The sequence below is a fragment of the Ochotona curzoniae genome, unplaced genomic scaffold (assembly GCF_017591425.1).
Source record: "Ochotona curzoniae isolate NIBS_2020 unplaced genomic scaffold, NIBS_Ocur_1.0 patch423, whole genome shotgun sequence".
In the NCBI taxonomy this organism is placed as follows: domain Eukaryota; kingdom Metazoa; phylum Chordata; class Mammalia; order Lagomorpha; family Ochotonidae; genus Ochotona; species Ochotona curzoniae.
Genome location: NW_024466999.1, coordinates 495342 through 516828, shown reverse-complemented (window position 1 = coordinate 516828; position 21487 = coordinate 495342). Strand labels below are relative to the sequence as shown.

Sequence of the window (21487 nt, the reverse complement as noted above, 5' to 3'; positions counted from 1 at the left end):
CTGCCACCCCCTGGCTCCATGGGAGAGAAGCACCAGTGGTACTGAGTATACCAGCACCCCTCAGAGCCGTCTCTGCTGCTTCCTGCCCACTGCCTAAGGCTCCTCCTTGATCTCCCACTTGCCCCCTCTGGGCCCTGAGTCCTGAGCCCCTGCAGGTGGTGGGTGTTGACAAGAAGGAACAGGGCTCTCTCATTTGGAGCTCTCCTGGTTAGGGCCGAGGACTGACCCAACCTCCTGCTGTCCCATAGCTGCCTCTGCATTTCCACTTACTCTTTTGCCCTCATTTTAGAGCCATTTGCAGAGATTTAGAAAGATTTACAGTAACGAATGGATTCCTATATAAAGATTATTTTTATACTTTTTGCAGCAAAAGGAAATTGTAATATTTGTACAGTGTCCACGTGAATAAAGACCATGCCTAAGGCTATTTCTGACCTGGTTCTTTTGGGGCCCTTCTCTGAAGCTTGGCCGGAGTAGTGGTGGGACTTGGTGGGTCCCCTGGCAACTGCAGGTGGCCGGCAGGGAAGAGGGCCTAGGGCCGCAGCCGGCAGCCGACAGCCGGTCGGCTCCGCCCCACCTGCTGCACCTTGGGGAGGGGCGGGGCCGGCTCCATGGGGCGGGGCGGACCGAGTGCCCTCCCATCCCCGGACTCCAACCCGGAACTAGCCGGGACGCCTTTGGGAAGGCCGCGGCGCTTGGCCAGGAGTGGGAACCCGGACCGTGAGTGCTGTCCGCCGGGGTCAGGTTGCAGATAGAGGGCCGTCCTTGTGCCCTGGGGTCGCAGACCAGGTGCGCCGTCGGTGCCACATTTCCCGGCCTGTGGGCTGTGCTGGGGGCCCGGCTGGACCATGGCTCCCCCGCGGAATGTGGTGAAGATCGCCGTCCAGATGCGTGAGGCCATCCCGCAGCTCATCCAGCTGGATCAGGTCACTCAGCCTGTCCCACCTGTCCACCTTACTGCCTATCTCCAGGTTGCCCCTGTCGGAGCAGCCCAGCCCACCCCCTCCCCCAGGTTCCTCCCCACTCTTGGGCCCCCTGAGTGACTGCTCCACTTGCAGGCAAAGCCCCTGAGCACTGTGCTGAAGGAGCTGTGTGACGCGTGAGTGCTGGCCAGCCAGCTGGGGCCAGGGTGGGGGCAGGGCCCGAGGGAGGTGGCGTCCCTACCTGCCTCACTGAGCCTGGCCTGGGCGGTTGCAGGTGGAGCCTGACTCACTCTGAGCGCTATGCCCTGCAGTTTGCCGATGGGCACAGGAAGTACATCACCGAGACTGTGAGTCCCCACTCCCCCAGCCACTGCCTACATTCTTTGACCCCTGGAGCCCACCTAGCTAGCCCTGATTCTGGCAGACTTGCCACTCCCTGTCTGGAATGGGATCTTTTAAGGACCCCCAAATCCTGACAGCCCAACCCAACTGGCCGGTCTTAAAGGCACCCCTGACTTTGCCTCTCTCTGCTGTCTTCTCCAGAACCGTACGGAGATCAAGAACGGCAGCATCCTGTGTCTCAGCACTGCCCCAGTAACGCCCCTCCCGGCCCACCTTATCCCTCCCTGTCCCCTGCTGGGTCCTGCCCAGTGGTGTCCTACCTCATAGACACTGTCCCCGTGTTCCCACTTCCCTCCCTTCCCTCTGCCCAGCCTTCTCACCTCTGCTCCTGCTTCCACCCCTGCCAGGACCTTGAGGCGGAGCGGCTACTGGGGGCACTGCAGGGTGGGAGCCGTGAGGGGCGCCGGGATGCACTGAGGCACCTCGTCTTGCTAGCCTCTGACTTGACCTTTGCCCGCGAGGTCATCAATCAGGACGGTCTTCAGAGACTTGGCAGCATCATTGAGGATGGGGACGAGTGAGCACAGGCCTGGGGTGGGCTGGGGGCCATGAGGGGCTGGAGGGGCCTGGCCGGCTCCTGCTCAGTCCCAGCTGTCGCCCTCAGCCTCGGGGAGGTGCTGGCCCTTGGACTGAGGGCATTCTTGGAGCTCATGGAGCATGGCGTGGTGTCCTGGGAGACACTCAGCATCCCCTTTGTCGGGAAGGTGGGTTTGCTTTTCCCCGGGCTGCAGGTAGGGTGTGGTAGGACCTGACCTTCCAAGGTGACAGTGGCTCCCATCCACCAGGTGGTAAGCTACGTGAACATGAACCTGATGGATGCCTCAGTGCAGCCCCTGGCCCTTAGGTTGCTGGAGAGTGTGACTTTGAGCAGCCCTGCCCTGGGCCAGCTGGTCAAGAGTGAGGTGCCACTGGATCGACTGCTGGTACACCTGCAGGTGTAAGTCTTTGGACCTGGGAGACAGAGGGCGAGTAGGGAGCTTGCCTGTATGACTGCATCCTCCCCTCTTCTCATCATAGGATGAACCAGCAGCTGCAAACCAAAGCCATGGCATTGCTGACAGCCTTGCTGCAGGGGGCCAACCCTTCAGAACGGAAGGTAAGTGTCCCTCCAGTGGCCAGATGGTGGGTACTGTGTCCTGCCCTGTGGCTCCATCATCTGTGCCCCCTTCCTGCCTCCCTTAGCACATGCTAGACTACCTGTGGCAGAGGAACTTCCGCCAGTTCATCTACAAGGTAGGAAGAACTAGCCAGAGACTGCCCCCTCCTGAACCCTCTCTCCCAGTGAGCCCACACTCACGCCCACGGCCTGCTTGTTCTCCAGAACATCATTCACAGTGCAGCCCCACTAGGAGACGAGATGGCGCATCACCTGTATGTACTTCAGGCCCTCACACTGGGGCTGCTGGAGGCGCGCATGCGCACGCCGCTTGACCCCTACAGCCAGGTGTGTGTGTTTAGTGAGTGAGGAGCAAGGCTTGAGCTTGCCTGGAGTCTAGCATTGGAGCTGTGGTTCTGACCCATCCCCCAACAATGACCCCAGGAGCAGCGGGAGCAGCTGCAGGCCCTGCGCCAGGCTGCCTTTGAGCCGGAGGGGGAGTCCCTGAGTGCTGATCGTCGCCGTTCCCTTTGTGCCCGAGAGTTCCGCAAGTTGGGCTTCACTGTGAGTGACCCCTCCCCAGCTCCCCAGCCCTGCCTCAAGCCAGGGCTGGGGTCCTCCTGAGCTGCCCTATGTCCCCTCCCCACAGAATAGCAACCCAGCCCAGGATTTGGAGCGCGTGCCCCCAGGTCTGTTGGCCTTGGACAACATGCTCTACTTCTCCAGACAGGCACCCAGTGCATACAGCCGGGTCAGTGAGCGGGCAGGGGGCCAACGGCAGGCCACCTCCCTATTTAGGCCGGGTCCCCCCAGGAATTCCCTGCGACTCCATCCCATTCTCTGCTCCTGCCAACCCAGTTTGTGTTGGAGAACAGCAGCCGTGAGGATAGACATGAGTGTCCCTTCGCCCGGAGCAGCATCCAGCTGACAGTGCTGCTGTGTGAGCTGCTGCATGTTGGGGAGCCCTGTGAGTGGGGCAGGGCATGGGGAGTTCGGGGGCCAGGGACGGAAGGGCAGAGAGGGCCAGGGGTTGCATGTCTCTCCTCCCTGAGCCCCTCCTGCCCCCCTGCCCCAGGCTCCGAGACGGCCCAGGACTTCTGGCCCATGTTCTTCAGCCAGGACCACAGCTTCCATGAGCTCTACTGCGTGGCCATCCAACTGCTGAATAAGACCTGGAAGGAGATGCGGGCTACACAGGAGGACTTTGACAAGGTAGGGATGGGAGGGGGGATGGGAGGGAGGCCCAGGGTCAGGGCACAGAGCTGAACTTGGGGTGGCCCCAGGTCATGCAGGTGGTGCGGGAGCAGCTGGCCCGTACACTGGCCCTGAAACCGACCTCCCTGGAGCTCTTCCGAACGAAGGTGAACGCACTCACATACGGGGAGGTGCTGCGGCTGCGGCAGACTGAACGGCTGCATCAGGAGGGCACTCTGGCCCCTCCCATACTGTGAGTGTCCGGATGGGTCCACTGTCACAGCCCCACTTCCTCTGCTGCCCCCATGGGCCACACCCAGATCATTCTGGTCAGTGGTACCCACTCCACCCCAGGGAGCTGAGGGAGAAGCTGAAGCCGGAGCTCATGGGCCTGATTCGCCAGCAGCGTTTGCTCCGCCTCTGTGAGGGGACACTTTTTCGCAAGATCAGCAATCGGCGGCGCCAGGGTCTCTGACTGGCAGAGGAGGGGTAGGTGGGGGGGGTGGGTTGGGGTCCAGATGTCTCTCACCACTCCCTCGCTCCCCTCCACCCCTCTTCCCACAACAGACAAGCTGTGGTTCTGCTGCCTCTCCCCTAACCACAAGGTGCTGCAGTACGGGGACGTGGAGGAGGGTACAGCGCCACCCCCTACAGAGAGCCTGTCTGAGCAACGTAAGGCAGATGGGGCACGGGTTGGATACCTGCTTTCTCCAGATGATCCCATGGCACCCCCAGGAGTCAGCCAGTTTTTTCTGCTCCCCTTCCTTGCAGTCCCTGTGGCTGACATCAGGGGACTCCTGACAGGCAGGGACTGTCCCCATATCCGGGAGAAGGGCTCTGGGAAGCAGAACAAGGTAAGTGTGGTAGGGCCAGGGTCTCCTCCCCACCTCCCTGTCTGCCATGTTCTCTGCTTAGAGCTGTATTCCCTTGCTTCCTCAGGACCTCTATGAGTTGGCTTTCTCCATCAGCTATGACCGTGGGGAGGAGGAGGCGTACCTCAACTTCATTGCACCCTCTAAACGGGAGGTGAGTGTCTGGGCTAGACTGAGCTGGGCAGATGGGCATGGGGTACAGGTGGACAGGCCCTCACAGAGCTGGCTCCATCCCCAGTTCCACCTGTGGATAGATGGGCTGAGTGCCCTTCTGGGCAGCCCCATGGGCAGTGAGCAGACACGGCTGGACCTGGAGCAGCTGCTGACCATGGAGACCAAGCTACGCTTGTTGGAACTCGAGAACGTGCCTATCCCAGAGCAGCCACCCCCTATACCCCCACCGCCCACCAACTTCAACTTCTGTTATGACTGCAGCATTGCTGAACCTTGACACTGAGGTTGGCTAAGGGCTACAGTTGCCACCACTGTGGTAGGCATGAAAGGTGGAGGGAGAGAAATATAAGCACTGACCAGCAGAACCTGCAGCAGAAATAAAGTTGGCTTGGCTCTTGGGTATGCATGGAGCCAGCTCTGAACCCTGTGAGCTCAGCCTGTGACAGCAACAGTCTGCCCCTTTCGCCATCAGATATAGCTGGTGAATGAGGCAGGAATCAGGCCAAGACAGCAAACTTGGGCAACAATTGTTGGGGTAGGTGTTCTGGGGGACCTGTTCCCCTTTCAAGGGGAAACCTCGGCCTCCCCAAGTGCCTACCAAGAGAGGCATGGCCTACAGTCAAGTGAGAGGTTGGGGCTGCTGCCTGTGGAAGAAGTGGCAGAGACACATAGCACTAAATGGATGCTTCTCTGGGCAGCATTTCAGAGGCCCAGTCTATCAGCAATGCTTCCAGAAAGCTCCTGGTGGTCTGACCTCAGACCCCAACTCGACTTAGCCCTGACATATCCTTTGTGGGACACGCAGGCCTCTCTGGTGAGAAGCAAGAAAGGAGAGAAGTGAAGGGCAGGCTATATTTTCCCCCAGAGTCCCCCAGGCTGCTGATTCTGACCACAGCAAATTCTGTGTAGTCCTACATTCTGATGAGACCCTAACCTGGAAATACAGGGAGAGGGGGGCCACAGCCAGACAGTTGCCTGAGGACCAATGCAACAGGTGTTGGGCCCAGCTGCAGGACAGGCTCAGGAGGACATGTAGAAAGCATCTCTCCCTTCTGTCTTTTGCATGCCACTTTCTTGCTGTGCTGGTGCCTCTGCAAATACTGCTTTAACTGTGGATGGGTCATCATGTTACCCTGAAAACACAACATGACACCTTCTCTGGTGAGGTCATACTTTTGGAATCCTTGGGCCTCCAGCATCCTGTGGGTCCACACCTGGGCTCTGAGGCTCCCCACCCCACTCTGAATGGCCTGCCCTTGAATTCAGGGTGGGGGGGGCAGGGATCCCAGATGTGGTTAGGCTGCCATTGGTACCAATTCCTCCTGGGTGTGCTCAGTTTGTGTCCACACCCCATCATCATGGCAACAACCTGCCAGTTACCACCTTCCAGGGCTGCTTTTCCAGTCCTCCCAGGACCAGCTACTCCAATTGCTTTCACAAACAAATCTGATCTGATTATATACACACACCCTATATTCTTCAATGTCTCCCTTTTACCCCTAAGTTAACAGTCATGGTTATAGGAGTCCAGCTGGGTAGGCTCCAGATGTGGGCTTTGAACCACAAATGGGTGCTCATGGCTTGCAAGGGGAAAGCTGGCATCTTCCCTGCACGCCATCTGGGTCTACAATCCCCTCAGCTCTAACTCTAGCTCCAGCCTGATCATGTGCACCCAACAGGGTCCCCTCTGTCTGGACTGCCCACTTTCCTCCCTTCTGTCCATTCCTCTCCACTTTGTTCCTTCTTTATCTCTCGGGCCAAGTCCATTTTTCTTCCCTGCACACTGAATTTGCCCTGCCTGTTGACTTGTTTGCCTACCTGGCTGGTTTAGGGACTGGTAGAGCTTTGGCCCCTCTCAATGCCCACAGGAAGCACAGTACCTGCAGGCACTTAGCACTGGCCACCTGCTCTAAGAATTGGTGGACAGAGGTCAGGCAAGTATGGAGATACCTGGAAAGCCAGCTGGACAGTGTACTGGAGCTGCTGTTGGGAAGTCACTGACACTGTTTAGGAAGTTGCACTGGACTTCTAAGTGACCTCTGTTAACCTCGCCTGCCAGAGGTCCTGCCCTCTTTTCCTCTCTCCCACTCTCTTAGTGGTTCAGGCATCAAGCTCTGTCTCCTGGGATCTGGCTGAGACAGGTTCATGTGGTATGTCCCTGTTACAGGGCACATTATGGGTACAGGGGAGAGACCTCCCAAGTCTTTTATCACGTGGAGCTGGGACGTGGCTGAGGGTCAGGCTGTGGAGCAGCCTGTGGGGCTCAGATCAGATGTGAGGCAGCACTTGTCTGTAACCCTTCATGTGTTCAGGTCTTCCCTCATCCTGAGCTGGGTCCTCCGCAATTAAGATAGGGGAGAGGCTCAATTCTTTAGTCTGAAAACTTGGGACAAGAAGGTAAGGTGTAGAATTTTTAATTTTGTCCGGTTTTACAAGAGGCCACAGGCTGACTGCATTGCTAAAGCTCAGTGCTTACAGGGGCTGGGATAGTGCCCGTAGGAAGAGGGAGTGCCCAGGCAAGTGGCACAGGACTTGCTTCTGCTGTTACCAGAACCAGCCCACTGCAGGCCTGACCATCTGATCAAGGCATCCAGGGCAAGGAGAGTAAAGCCTGTGGCAGCAACACAGCTGGCACTTGCAGGGACCTGCAGTAGTGCATGTGCTGGGCTGTGGGCAGACTAGAGCAGGAAGTTCTCAGGGAGCCCTGGGCTTGCCCCAGCCCCAGCCCTGGTTTTGGACAAAGGGTGTGCTGAGGTACTGAGTCAAACTCCAGACCAAGAAGGCAGAGTTGGGGGTGGTGGAGTAGAGGAAGCTGAGCTGCAGGCTGCTCGTCCATCTGTCCTTATAGTGTCAGGGTCAGGTCAGCCCCTCCCACGAAACGGGACTGAATGCAGGTCACCTGGGGCAGTCGGGCTCGAAAGCGCCTGATGGCGGCCATGTCGATGCTGGGGCACATGGCCACATCCAACACCCTCAGTTGCTTGCACTCCTGCCCAATGATGTCCAGTGCTCTGCAGGGAAGCCAATGGCTAAGGGCCTGGCCTGCCCTAGCCAAACCCAGCCCAGCCCCTGCTCTGTGTTCCCCTCACTCACTGCTCTGTGAGCTGACTACAGCTGGACAGGTTGAGGTGCTGCAGCCTGGGCCAGGACCCTGCCTGGGCCCAGCCCTCATCGCTGAGGCGGCCACAGTGGCTCAGCGCTAGGTGCTCCAGGCTGGGGCATCCCCTGGCCACGGCCACCAAGCCCAGGTCAGTGAGTGCTGGCAACAGGCTCAGGGAGAGTTGCCTCAGCTGGGGGAACTGGAGCACCTGCAGGAATGGGGGTGACATGGAGTGGGCCATGGGGAATCCAGAGCCTGGGGCCCTTCCACATTCCTCCACCCCAGGCCAGGGGCATGAAAACAGGGAGCAGAAGCTCGTGAGACAAACTCAAGGTTTCTTGGAAAAATGCTGGAAGGCCCGGGGTCCTCAGCCCCACACCTTGGCCAAACTGGCATCGGTCAGCTTGCTGCAGGCTGTGAGGTCCAGCTCCTGCAGGGCTTGCAGCGAGAGCAGGGAGGCGCCCTGGGGCTCCAGCGACGGCTCCTGAGGACCTGAGTCTGGAAAATCCAGCCCAGGAAATAGCTGTGGGTAGAAACTCCTGCTGCTCAGCTTTTTTTCTGAGCTGGCTTTCAAATGTTCCTCAAGACAGACTCAGGAGACAGCTGAGCCCAGGAACCTCCAACCCCCTACCACAGCCTTGAGGGTCTTGCACCTGGGGTTTATGCGTGGGTTCCTCACTTGACTCTCCGAGCCCCAGAAGCCCCCAGTCACGGAGCTCCTTGCACCAAGCCAGGCGCAAAACTGAGAGGTGGGTGAGGCAGGTGCAGATGGCTTGCACGGTCTGGTTGGTGAGGGACACACAGGAGGACAAGTCAAGCACCCGGAGGCTCGGGCTCAGCCCTGGGATCATGGAGAACACTGAGGCGTCCTAGGAGGGTGATGGGGACAGATGAGCAGCGGGTTGGGCCTCTGCCAGCAGACTTGGCAGGGTCTGCTTCCCACCCCAAAGGCAACAAGGAACTATTAGATGACCCAAAGAGAGAAGCAACAAAATCCCTCCTGTACTGGTAGCAAGAGATCAGAATGAAAAGGGTGGGCCCTGCCAGTGGAAAGCCAGGAGGAGGTTGCTGGAGGACAAAGACCAGGCCTATGGCTGGGGCACAAAGGATGTGCATGGAAAATTCTAAGGTAGCTGCCCCATCTGCTCCCTTCTTGTTGAAGGGGTGGGCTGAGGCAGCCTTATGACCAGGGCAGATTGGACCAGAGGTGGCCGGCTGGCTCTGGCTGAGCCAATGAGATGTTTCCTATATAATTATGGGATGGCAGCAGGAGCCAATGACAGCATACAGGCAGCTGGTTTGTAGAGTGTGGTACCACAGAGGCACAAGAATATGGGTCCAGAGAGAGCAGCTAAGAGGCCAGTGGGAAGAGGGGCAGGGAGGAAATGAAGGCAGAGAGCGAGGCTTCAGCTTGGGAATGCCCTGTTTGCACTGACAGGGTGAGCACTGCAGCACAGAGGGGCAGGCCTGAGCTCTGATTTAGGAGCTGGCCTATGCCATGAAATGACCTTGCGGCTCCCACTGCCTCCTGAGGCTCTGACTGTGTGCCTTCTTCACCCCATTCCCTTCCTGCACCCCTGCCTCCCCAACGGTGCCCCTCCCCCAGCCTGCAGCACCCAGTGGGTACTTGGCATGTGGAGTACTGGGCTGAATGTCCCTCTCCCTGTACCCCCAAGAGCCTCAGGAGGGGTGCTGGCAGCAGCTGCTGAGGTTTCTGTCCTTCCAGGCTGTGAGCCCAAGTTTCATGGCTCACTGCCAGCCTGTGGTCCCTCCCAGACCCAGCCCCCAGAGTGAAGGACAAGAACAGTGGGCTCACCTTCAGTGAAGAACAGTAGGCCAGCATGAGGGAGGCCAGGGGGCGTGGCACTCCATGCACAGGGCCCAGAGCCTGGGCCAATTCCCGCCCGCTCACCAGGCAGCATCCAGCCATGTCCAGACTCCGCAGGTGTTGCAGGCCCCCCAGGGCTGTACATCCTGCATCTGTCAGGCGCTGCAGCTTCCCCAGGCATAGGCGCTGCAGGTGTCGCAGGCCCCGGCCCACGGCCAAGAGTGCCCCATCAGTCAGTTCTGAGCATCCACTGAGGTCTAATGAAGTAAGGCCTGGCTGCTGGCGGCACAGGGTAGCCACGGCCTCTGTGGAGAGATCTCGACAGCTGTGCAGGCTCAACTCCTGCAGCTGCAGCCCAGCCACTTGGCCCAGGGCCTTGAGGGCCTCGGCTTGCAAGCCAGTGCCACCCAGGTCCAGGGCACGCAGCCTGCTGGCTCTCTCCCTCACAAATCGGAGCAGGTTGCTGAAGGAGAGTTTGGAAGGGGGGTAGTCCTGGGAGCCAGCAGAGCCCCGGGCCAGGCCTGGCTCGAAGGTGAGGTGACAGTAGGCCAAAGAGAGGCGTTCCAGGCTGGGTGCACAGCTGCTGAGCTGATTGAAGCTGGGGTCAGCCAGGTCCCGTAGGCCAGCCAGGTGGAGCTCTCGGAGGCCACTCAAAGCCTTCCGGACACTTTGTGCTGTCTCGGGTTGGGCCAATAGTGTGCCTGATGTGAAGAGGCTGTTGCAGCCACTGAGGTCAAGTATACGCAGGGCTGGGCAGCCCAGGATCAGGGCCACAAAGGAGGCCTCCGTGGGGCTGCCTCCACCCAGGCACAAGCTCTGCAGATGCGGGCCTAGGTAGTGAGCAACAGACTGCAGTACCTGTTGTGAAGCTGGTGAAGCATCCAGGTTGATGAGGCCAATGCAGGAGATGGCCCTGAGGCCCAGTCTCTTGATGGCTGGGAGGGAGGCAGGGGACACGGGAATGTTGTACCGCACGTTGATCTACAGGGCAGCAGTGGGCCTGAGGTCAGTCTTCCACCCAGGGCCCTTCCACAGTGAAACCCACCTCAGTGGGTGGAGTCATGTGGTTGGGTGGGCAGGGGTATGGGAGGGAGTGGAGCTCAGGATCTGTCACACTGAGAGAAGGTTGTAGGGGAAGGTTAGTGATGGACATGACTGGATGCTAGGTAGAGAGGGGGTCAGGGACACAGTGGGGTAATGGCACATTGAGCATAGGGGGGCTGGAATATGACCCAGAGTCCAGAACACAGCAAGCCAGATCCCAACTTTTGGGACTTTCAAGAGGCTGTTTCATTGACTCAGTCTTATGCCAGGGAGTTGGTATTAGCTAAGTGGCAAGCCCACTCACTTCCTAGGAGCCCATTCAATGCCTTCAGGGGAACTTAAGACAGGAAGAAGCAAGACAGGTGTTACTGCAACTCTACAGCCCAAGAGCCAGGGGACTGGGAAAAGCAGCAAGTCCTAGGTCCTCTGGTGGCCTGAGAATATCTCAGGCACATGAATGTTCACAAGATTCATTGTGTGTGTGCGCATGTACGCACACGTATGAACTAAGATGCAGACTACCCAGGATTGTGCCCTGGCTGCCTGAGTTCAAGATGTGATTGTGATTGTGGGGGTCAGTGTGATGGTCCAATTGGATGCAAATGCTGGCATCCTGTATGGGCACTGGTTTATGTACAGCTGCTCTACTTCCCATCCAGCTCCTTGTGACCTGGGAAAGCAGCAGAGGGTGGGTCAAGGCCTTGGGACCCTGCATCTGTGTGGGAGACCTGGAAGAGGCTCCTAGCTTCGGATCAGCTCAGCTCCAGCCTTTGCAGTCACTTGGGGAGTGAATCATTGGGTGCAAGACCTTTCTGTTTCTCTTCTCTAAATATATCTTTCCAATAAAAATAAAATTTAAAAAAATGTAAATGTGTTTGTGACCCTGCAACACATTTCTGAACCAGACAACTTTGAGTCTGAGGAAGGAAGGAAGGAGAAGCCCCCCATTTCTGTGAACACACTGCAACAGGGCAAGTCTCAGAAGTCCCTGCTTATATCCACACACAGGGAATCAGACAGCATACAGGATGTGCTCTGGCAAGCTACTTAGCAATAGGATTCTTCCAGGAAACATGGAATCCGTTCCTAGGGGAGAAACTGGTCTGGTTTCTGCCTGAGAGAGCTGCAGCCATGTACAGCGGCCATGATGAAAAGGAGTGTGGAGAAGGGACAGAAGCCAGCTTCTGGCCTCTTTCATAGAAATCAGGGGCCCCCATTTCTGGTCATTCCTGACGAGGGGAGTGTTCGCCACAGCTCCCCTCCTGCTGGGGTCATGGAAGCTCTTCCAAGGTCCATTCAACTCCCACATGCAAGGAGAGCTGGGGTGGATCCTGGTGTGAGGGTGGAGAGAAGGATGAGGACAGAGCAAATGCTTTTAAAAAGAAGGAACGGCATGCACCCAGCCACTGCCACCATCCCTGATTGACAGGTAAGTCAGTCTCATCCTGGACACAGGAAATGCTTGTGACGGAGCTGGCTGCAGGGCCATGCCTGCCCTCTCCCCTCACAGATGGGGAGCCCGTGAGCCCCTCAGCCCCTGCTCTGGCAACTGCAGCCATGGCAGGTGCTTAGCCTATCTTTCATGAGCACATGCATGCCAGGAATGCGCTCCCCACTCCGCTGCCTCCCTGTGACCAAAGTAGACAGGCAGATCTGAGGCAGCACCTTAGGGCCCAAGTCCATGGCTGGCTGCCCACATGGAGCCATCTGAAAAACAGGCAAGAATTGCCTGAAAGGAGCTCCAACGACTGGAAGGGAGCCAGGGAAGGTGGCGACCACCCTGGTCTGCCATCATTTTGCTTGGTGGGGTGGAGATGGCAGCTAAGTCTATACCCTGCTCTTGAGATCACCTGGACTTAAACTGCAAGGGCCCAGGAAAAGCCCTTCCAGGATACTTATCTCTGCTTTCTTTCTGACACACTTAATTGTGGGAACCAACTGCTTTCTGAAGTCACTCTAGGTAATATCAACACAACATGCCCAAATTTGAATTAACTGTTTTATCTTCCTTCTTGAAAAATCTTCACACCTTCCAGGGAGGTTTGAAGGGAGTGCTGAGAATCTGGGTGTTTTGGAATCGACCCTATGCCCACGTCCACAACACCCAAAGTCCCTTCGTGCCATTTCCCTGCCCCTCTGCTGCCCTCCCCTGCCGCCTCAGTACGGTCCCATGTGCTCCACTAGGCATATCACAGCATCCTCTTCTAGGTCCTGGCCTCCAGTTCTCTGATCCCAGTTCACCCTGCTCTCGTCACCAGGACGTGCCTTCCAGAGGGCAAATCAGACCATACTCTTCACATTCTCAGTTGGGGCCCCATGTGCACAGGGTATGGTGAGGTTTCCTGGCTACCCTCCAAAGCCCTGCATCCTTCTCCAGCCCACCTCTTGCCATGCCCATTCTCTTTGTTTCCCAGTTTCATGTGCCATGCTGCCTGCTTCCACTCAGCAATCTTTTCTGTTGGGCAGACATTGGTTCCTGGCTCAGGCTCAGGCCAAACACTCCCTTCCTAAATGTTTTCCCTGCATTCCCAATGTGCCTCATGTGTGTGTAGATTTTGAATGCAAGACCCCAGACTCCTTTTAGCTTCTGCTTGCTCCCCACCCTCCCTACTACAGATTCCTAAGCGCTGTGTCTTCCTCTGTGCTGTCCCCCACTCTGCACCCCGCTCCTGCACAGCATCAGGCATTGACGATAAGCCTGGATGTCCACAGCCTCTCTGTGTGTCTCTGGGAATTTTCCATCTTCCTTCTGTCCTGTGACCACTCCCAGGCTCTCTGCTGAGGCCCTGACTGCCACCTCTCTTCCCACTATCCTGAGACAACTTGGCCTCCAAAGTGCCCAAACAAAGAGGCCACTGAGGAAGTGGATGCTCCGAAGCACTTCCTCCACAAACAACTCTGCATTCCCACCCCTGCTTCCTCAGGAAGAGGTGACATCCTCCCTATCCTCCCCAAGTCAGCTCTGTGCACCGAAGCCTGTCTCCGCCCCCACTTCAGGTGGCACCTGCCATTCCTGACCCCTCTCCTCTGTACATTCATCCCTTCTCTAGTGCCTCTTTTGTAAACACTTTAACACATTTTGAAATTTCTCCTAATCAAGATCCCTTTGTCAAGCCCACCTCAAAGCTCTCATTTCTGCCCTACTTAAGGTTATTTATTTGAAAGGCAGAGCCAGAGAGAAAGAGAGAGAGTGTGTGTGTTTATCTCTACCCATTAGCTCTTTTCCCAAAGGCCCAAAACAACCATGGCTGAGCCAGCTTGAAGCAAGGAGCCAAGAACTCCACCAGGTCTCACACATGGGTACCTGGGCCCCCAAGGACTTAAGCCATCATCTGCTGCCTCCCAGGGCACACAATAGTAGGAAGCAGGATTGGATGCTGAGGCAGGGCTTGAACCCAGGCATCCCAAGTGGAGGTCTAATTTGCTTGGTCACAACACCCTCCCCTCATCTCTGTCCCACTAATTTCCTTCCTCCCAGGAGGAAATTCCTTGCGAGTGAAGTCACTCTGCATTTCCTTTCATCTCTCATTCAAGCCCTCTGCCCTCCTGGCTTTCTCCCCATGCTAAATATTCCAGAAGCTTTTGGAATCGCAGATTATGGACATTAGCTGCTACCTACTTTGCTGGATTCTGTGGCACTTACCACTGTCCGCTCAGTCCTTTACAGGCTTTCCTGGTTGTTGCTGTTGCTGGTTTTGACTTTGTTGCCTCTTCTTTCTCCTCAGCACCCCTTCTCTAGGCAGCTCCCCATTCCCAGAACCCTGCACCCGTGTCCCACCCTGGGGAATTCTCTGGGAGAAGCTGCTCAGCAATGTGGCTTCAACATCCATCCATTTTTTCAAAACACTCATATCTATGTTTTACCCAGAACATTCTCTTGAATTTCTCACACAGAAGTCCAACAATCCTGGATGTCACCAAAGATGACTCACAAGTCTAAAATCAAACTCCTTTAGCCAGCGACATCAATGACACTGAGAACTCAACAGCAGGCCCTCTTTATATCCACTCATTCAACACATGACTTTCAAATTAACAGGCCAGGGGAGATAAAACACAAATGGTGATGTGACTATTTGAAAACAAATCAGTTTAGCTTCTTCACATTATCAAAATAAATGTCACCAATGAAATGAAAAAACAAAACAAAACAAAAAACACAATTCAGACTAGAAGACAGAAAAAACAATTGTGCTGTAAATGTAACACTTCCTTTAAAAAGAAAAAAGTCTATTTTAAAGAAAACAAAAGAAGAAAAATATGAATGTATATTTATGAAATTTCTGAAAGGGTCTTTTATGTTTAAGAAATAAGGAAACAAATAAAAAAGATGCCCAGAATCACCAACTTAGAGATTTAATTTCTGTATCTCATCAATAAAAACATCTGTAAGTCAAAAGAAAAATATACTAAGAATATACTTCAACAAATACATAAATATCTTTAATATATAAACATATCATACAAATTGAAAAAAAATCAAGACAATAGTTAAGTGGATAAAGAACATGAAAATACAAAAAAAGGAAACTACAAATGGCCAACTAATGAGAAGAACTCTTCAACTTCATTAACAATCAAAGAAATCAAAATGAAAACAATGAGCTACCACTGCTTGCCTTGTCTGCATTTATCTCCCAGCTGGGCAGCTTCCTTAGATTCAGTCCATTCTGCACTGTGGTTTTTTAAGGCACAAAACGCATTTTGTCACTAGCCTGTCTCAACACAACAGTGACCAAGAGAAAGCCCAGGCTCTGGCTCAGCCAGCCTCATCCTTGCCACCTCTCCCACACACACAGCTTAGCTCCAGCCACAGGGAACTTGTAAGGTCATTGCCAGAACCATTCTACCCCTTGAGGGCTTCCTAGTGCTGTTATCAGTCCTGGAAGATCAACCTTTCCCCTCACCCTATGTCTCCAGGAAGCCTTTTGTAAGGCTGTCGCTGTCCTGTGGCCACCCTTCTCTATGACCCACCTAGTACCCTTTCATTCCAGTGCTGCAGCACAATCATTCCTGTGATTTGTCTTCTCCTTCAGTCGATGGGCCCCCCTTGGGGAACTGTGTCTTCTTCATGTGTTGAACCCCAGCACTGCAACCCCAAGTCCTGTGTGTACACATGTATGTAAGTACGTACATATGGGCATGGATGGATGGATGGATGATATATGAGCAGGACAACAAACAGGCTGGGAAGATAACAGAGGATGGGCAGGGTAGGGGTAAGGGCCTTACCTCCCGGAGGGCATTCTGAGCTGCACAGTACCAAGTCCGGTTCACGAGTGAGGCTTCTTTCTGATCTGACAGAGGCAGGAAGCTCAGAATATATGTGAGCATCTGATGGAAAAAGACAGGTGTTGGGGGCTGTTAGAAGAGTGGCTTTTGGCACCTACTCCAGTTGATAAGCACTGTGGGTCTGAGGGCACCTCCTCTCACCAGCCTCAAGGTATCTGTGGAAAACGAACCTTTCCTGACATCTGTCTGGGTGAAACTTGTCCCACCTAACAGCAATCAGACATCCTACCCAATTGGATTGAAAAACCTTGTGCAGGGGGTCTTATAATTACACCTTTTTTCTCTAAAAATGGCAACTATAGATTTAAATGAGTTGTTATAAAAATGATTTAATGTAGTAAAAGAGCTTGTAGAGCAAGTTAGGTGTTCCTTTTCTGATTCCCAGGAAATTATAGCTCTACTTCCTGTCCTTACAGGTCAAGGTCTGGGACAAACATACACACCTTTCCCATTTTTCTCCACTGCCAACTTGCCTTCTCAACCAGCTGATAAGATTCAGTTCTAGTAAGACCCAGGCTAGGAGGTGCTGGCCTTCCCTCCACCTATGTAAGAGGGTGCAAGGCTACAGGTAGTTAAGACTGGAAGTCCTAAAGGGGCCTGGGAACAGAGATGGCTGTGAGGCCAAGGTTGTTTACTAGTCACTATTTTTGGAATCTTCCTTCCTTGAAACCTATCAGATTATTTTCTAAAGTTTCACCCAGCATTCCAACTGCCCTGCTTCTGGATTCTTTTGTGGCTACCAGGGCTCAGATCTGGGTCTTCTGATTTTCTGTTTACCAATTCAGAAATAACACTTAATAGTCTCATATTCTTCTATTATCTAAGTGCTAGTTCAGTATTACTGATCAATTATCCACTGAATCTGTCACCCAGATGCTTTTACCATGCCCCTAACCTCAAGTGAGATTCAAATTCTGGCTCAGTTCAAAACAGCCCCTCCTCCCAACTTCCCCCTTCAGTGCCAGTGGTGCACCCCACCTGAAGGTCTGCAGAGTATTTTTGACTCTTCATATTCATGCAAAGCACGGGTATTCAAACAGGCTAATCTCATTTTCTGCCAGATTCAGTCTAACCCCAGCTCTAGGACTTCATAGGTGGGTGACCTCAGGCAAGATGTTTGACCCTCCTGAGCTTTAGTTTCCATATTTGCAAGACAAATACATTTTTTAAAAATCCAGATGACAAGCTTCAACTTTATACATATAAATATATCATGTATGCATATTGTATACACAATGCTTGACAATTCACAAATGACCAATGGATTGCTGTTACTGTTCTACCTTTGCAATCTTACCACCTTAGTGGTCAAGTTTTGATCACTCCAGACCCAGATTCCTCCCACAGTCTCCCACCTGACTTTTTGGTCTCCAATTTCATCCTTGATAATCCATTCAATAAAATATCTTTTTTCTCCAATTGCAACACATCCCTGATGAAAACCTCCAGGATTTCCCCAATTTCCCAGGATAACATCTCCACTCCTGGGCGGCAGCACTGCTAGGCCTCCATGCTTGGCCAGATCCAGTCTCCCTACTGTTCTACACAGCATGTCTGCTTCCTTTGGCCTACATGGGCCTCTTTCCTGCCATGCCTTTCTTGAACCCTGATGTCACAAGCCCATTCTCACCTCTCCTTCCAGCAGAAAGGAGGTACCTGGTCAATACTTAAACTGCTTTAAAACAAGGACAGACAATCCTCTACCTCTATTTTCACCAAAAGTTTGCTCTGGGAAGGAAGGGGCAGGGAGATGAAGCAGGCAATTACTTTGAGGAGCACAGGGAGAACAGGCTTTGGAGCCAAGGGGGCTGGGTGTTTGGGGAGGACAGTATTGATGGGGATTGAGAGGGATTGAGACTGACCAAGCAGCAAAGCCTGTCTTGTAGGGGCTGAGCCACCCACCCCAGGAGCAAAGCTGTTACCATTGGAAGAAGTTGGGAAACTATTCGTTAAGCTGGGAAGGGTGTGGGGGGGTAGTGGGTTGATCTTTCCAAACTGAAGGCAGGGCTGATGATGAAGTGCCTATCCCACTGAACCCCATCCCAAGGGGCTACTAGAGGATGTATGCAGATACATGGTTATCCTCCAGGGCCAAGCAGTCCAGGGGTGCCACTGTAGGGGCCTCCGTGCAGTGGGAGTAGGTCTATTTTCTGCTAAGGGCAGTAATTATCATTCCAGGTTTGATGGGAAAGGGTGTCCTGTGCCCAGACAAGACAGGCTGCCAAACCTCAGGGTAAGGGAGGGAGAGGCATTCCAAAAGCCAAGGGCCAAAGCCGCTATCTCCCAGCTGGGGCGAGCAGAGCGCTTTTACAAACATCCCGTGGTGGGGGGAGAGGGGTACAGGATGCCATCACTAGGGGCCTAGAGTGCGTCGCAGGCCTGTCCTCACTTTAGTCCTCAGCCATCAATTCCGGAGTTGAAACAGACTGCTCCACGCTGCCAGGGAGAAGAGGCAGCGTCTCTCCCTGGCCGACTATCCTATCCCCACGGGCCAATGAGGAGGAGGCCGGTTACGCTTCGGGAATGACGGCATGGAAAGGACATCTTCCAGAAATGAGGGGAAGGGACGGCCAGCTCCAGGGAAGGGGATGGCCAGAGCACCTGTCTTTGCTAGGGTGACAGGGCAGTCTCCTGGGGCTGAGAGGGAAGGAGAGGATGGTCCCCCAAGCTAAGGGGATGGAGTGGCCCCAAGACGGGGCCGTTACCGAAAGCTGGCAGGTCCCGGAATCCGTCTGGCGTGTTATTACCGCCACGAGGGAGGGGCCGGGTTTAGCTTTCTTACAGCCCCTCCCCCGAAGCCCGGGACCCCGAAGGCGGGGACTGTCCGGACATAGGCCTGAGGACGGCTTCCTCTCACCTCCAGAGGCAGCGACTCCGCCATTGCATCCCCGCCGCCTCCGCCCCCGCGCGGGGATTTCTGGGAAATGTAGTCCCGCCTGCACTTGGAGGCGGTGCTTGGGAAGGAAGTGGACCCCCATTTCCGTACAGGAGCCTGACGAGTTCTTTCTGCACCGGAAGTGCATGCGCTGCCGATGTGGTACCTACTGACTGCAGCTTAGTTGGTTTTCGGTTCTTTATCCTGCCGGGCCTTTGCTTCGCATCATGGCGGTAAGGAGGGCTGAGGAGAACGTGGTCTGCATAGGCAGAGCGTCCGCGGGAGGCTGGAAGGGCGTACTCCGATTGCTAGACTGTACTAGAACGAGCGAGGGGAGGGCAGATGGCAGCGCTGGACCGTACCAGAATTGGGGTTTTTGGGGGAGGTGGGCTTCCGAGCTGGAGCTGAGCTGCAGCAGCAGAGATCTGAGAAACGCCATTCATTTCCATGCCAGAGTGTCCCCAAGGGAGTTATCAGCCCCTAATTGAAACTGGCTGTCCAGTTTAGCCTGGGAATGGGCTGTCTGCGGGCGAGAAGACGCAGCCACAGCAGCTGGGGGTGGGGGTTGGGGTGGTTGTAGGGGAGATGGTGTCAGCTCTCCAGGGGTGGACGCAATAAGGGACAGCTGGAGATTCCAGGGATCGTGTTCGGCTTTAGCGCCAAGGGACCCAACTGAGGGGCCGATGGAGCACTGGTGAGCCAACCCCAGGTGGTGGGGGCTATGAGCACAACCAAGGTGAAAAGGCCTGATGTCTCACTTCATCTCTGCAGCCCAAGGGCAAAGTGGGCACGAGAGGGAAGAAGCAGATCTTTGAAGAGAACAGAGAGACCCTCAAGTTCTACCTGCGCATCATCCTGGGGGCCAATGTAAGTACCTTCCTCCCTGTTTCTGTGTGCGACTGGAGATCCATAGGCCTGGGCGCTGTCTGGTGAGGTGTGATACCCCGATGCCAAGGCCACAGCAGAGAACAGCAATCAGAAACACCAGAACACAAACAAGACGGAATGAAGGGCATGAGGTCTTGTTGGGTTGAGCAACCTGTCCACCCCCAAACACAGGGTTTCTTGAGGGGTAGGCATTTGGTACAGTCGTTCAAGCTGCCATTTGGGAGGCACCTCTTCTACAGCAGAGGGTTCAAGTCCTGCCTCTGCTGTCCATTCCAGCATCCTGCTGTTGGCACCCTGGGTAGTGGCAGATGATGGCCAAGCAGTTAGTCCTAGCTGCCCACTGAGTAAACCCAGATTGAGATCCAAGCAACTGGTTTTAACCTGGCCCAGCCTGGCTGCCTGCTGAAGGCATTTGGGGAAGGAACCAGTGGAGGGGAGAACTCTCTCTGCCTTTCAAATAAATAATAAAAGGAGAAGAATAAATATAAGAATTTTTTTCTGGGTTGACTTGGGTGATTGGATACTTGGAACTCAAAATAGGGCCCTTCTCCAAACCCTAGAACAGCTTCTTCCTATGGCCAACTTGAATGATTAGATTTGAGGGAGGCCCATAGTTTGGGGTAGCTTTTTACTTTATTAATTTATTGGAGTGACAAAACTTCCATTTACCACTTTACTCTCCAGATACCTGTAACAGCCAGTGCTGGGCTAGGCTAAAGCCAAGAGCTGAAAACAATCCAATTACTTGTGCCGTGACCTGTTGCTCTCCAGGCTATGCATCTGCAGGAAGCTGGGTTGGTGGCAGTCAGGCATTTCAACATAGGGTGTAGGTGTCCCAACAGGCACTTGGAAGTGCCAAGACCCACCTGCTGGCAGCTTTTGACCTCAGCCTGATCCTGTGTTTGTTTATAGGCCATCTACTGCCTTGTGACCTTGGTCTTTTTCTACTCCTCTGCCTCATTTTGGGCCTGGGTAAGTGTCCTTCCAGGAAGCAGATGGGCACAGTGTCCATAGGGTGAGTGACTGGTGGCCTTGACTTCCCCATTCCTCTTGCCCTGCAGATGGCTCTGGCCTTTAGTCTGGCAGTCTACGGGGCCAGCTACCACTCGATGAGCTCGATGGCACGGGCAGCCTTCTCTGAGGATGGGGCCCTGGTGGATGGTGGCATGGACCTCAACATGGAACAGGGCATGGCAGAGTGAGTGTCCCCCACCGCCAGCCCAGGTGAGCGGCCCCAAGGCTGGGGCGCTGGGACCCCTATAGCCCATGGTCCACAGCTCCTTGCACCTTGAAGAGGGCAGAAGGGAGCTGGACTGGGGCCCATCTGCTGTCCTCAACAGACTCCCTTCCTTCCCCAGGCACCTCAAGGACGTGATCCTGCTGACAGCCATCGTGCAAGTGCTCAGTTGCTTCTCCCTCTACATCTGGGCTTTCTGGCTTCTGGTATGTGGGCTGAGGGGTAGTGGAGGGAATGGCGGTGGGAGGCTCCAGGATTGGGCATCGACCCTTCCCTTTCTCTCATTCCTAGCACAAGGCTTCAAGTTACCTTTTCTCCCCTAGGCTCCAGGCCGGGCCCTTTACCTCCTGTGGGTCAATGTGCTGGGCCCCTGGTTCACGGCAGACAGTGGTGCCCCGGCACCAGAGCACAATGAGAAGCGTCAGCGTCGACAGGAGCGGCGGCAGATGAAACGATTGTAGCCATGAATGTGGTCATGAGCTGCCGACCCTTGGGTGGCTCTTAGAGAGCTGCCTGGCCCCCATGCCTGGAGCAGAGAGGACCACAGGGCTCATGGAGATCT

General features: G+C 54.8%; 3 protein-coding genes across 7 annotated transcripts; 2 read left to right on the top strand and 1 right to left on the bottom strand.

Annotated features, from left to right (window-relative positions):
- The first annotated feature begins 687 nt into the window (after positions 1-687).
- LOC121167708 (engulfment and cell motility protein 3-like) lies at positions 688-6361 on the top strand. Of its 2 annotated transcripts, XM_040997273.1 has the most exons (20): positions 688-926; positions 1059-1099; positions 1198-1270; positions 1467-1517; positions 1673-1842; positions 1930-2029; positions 2111-2262; positions 2343-2421; positions 2508-2558; positions 2647-2769; positions 2866-2985; positions 3071-3172; positions 3280-3388; positions 3497-3633; positions 3705-3868; positions 3970-4082; positions 4183-4287; positions 4387-4469; positions 4555-4641; positions 4726-6361. In XM_040997273.1, the coding sequence occupies exons 1-20, from the start codon at positions 849-851 to the stop codon at positions 4936-4938; spliced, it is 2151 nt and encodes a 716-aa protein (XP_040853207.1). In that variant the 5' UTR covers positions 688-848; the 3' UTR covers positions 4939-6361. The 2 variants fall into 2 exon arrangements, with proteins under 2 accessions (XP_040853207.1, XP_040853208.1); XM_040997274.1 differs by lacking the exons at positions 688-926; positions 1059-1099; positions 1198-1270; ... (7 more) ...; positions 3071-3172; positions 3280-3388 and having other exon boundaries at positions 2365-2421.
- A 681-nt stretch (positions 6362-7042) lies between these two features.
- LOC121167710 (F-box/LRR-repeat protein 20-like) lies at positions 7043-18827 on the bottom strand. Of its 3 annotated transcripts, XM_040997275.1 has the most exons (7): positions 18783-18827; positions 15866-15967; positions 9578-10570; positions 8415-8630; positions 8141-8284; positions 7755-7969; positions 7043-7672 (listed from the first exon to the last, which is right to left on the bottom strand). In XM_040997275.1, the coding sequence occupies exons 1-7, from the start codon at positions 18804-18806 to the stop codon at positions 7504-7506; spliced, it is 1863 nt and encodes a 620-aa protein (XP_040853209.1). In that variant the 5' UTR covers positions 18807-18827; the 3' UTR covers positions 7043-7503. The 3 variants fall into 3 exon arrangements, 2 of the variants coding, with proteins under 2 accessions (XP_040853209.1, XP_040853210.1); XM_040997276.1 differs by lacking the exons at positions 8141-8284; positions 8415-8630 and having other exon boundaries at positions 18783-18811; XR_005885629.1 differs by lacking the exons at positions 7043-7672; positions 7755-7969; positions 8141-8284; ... (1 more) ...; positions 9578-10570; positions 18783-18827 and adding an exon at positions 18631-18759 and having other exon boundaries at positions 14971-15967.
- Positions 18828-18903: 76 nt separating this feature from the next.
- LOC121167699 (transmembrane protein 208) lies at positions 18904-21400 on the top strand. 2 transcript variants are annotated; one of them, XM_040997258.1, is made up of 6 exons: positions 18904-19033; positions 19572-19667; positions 20601-20660; positions 20750-20886; positions 21047-21131; positions 21249-21400. In XM_040997258.1, exons 1-6 carry the CDS (start codon positions 19028-19030, stop codon positions 21384-21386), a joined length of 522 nt encoding a protein of 173 aa, XP_040853192.1. In that variant the 5' UTR covers positions 18904-19027; the 3' UTR covers positions 21387-21400. The 2 variants fall into 2 exon arrangements, 1 of the variants encoding a protein (XP_040853192.1); XR_005885628.1 differs by having other exon boundaries at positions 18928-19033; positions 20750-20912; positions 21249-21367.
- The last annotated feature ends 87 nt before the right edge of the window (positions 21401-21487 follow it).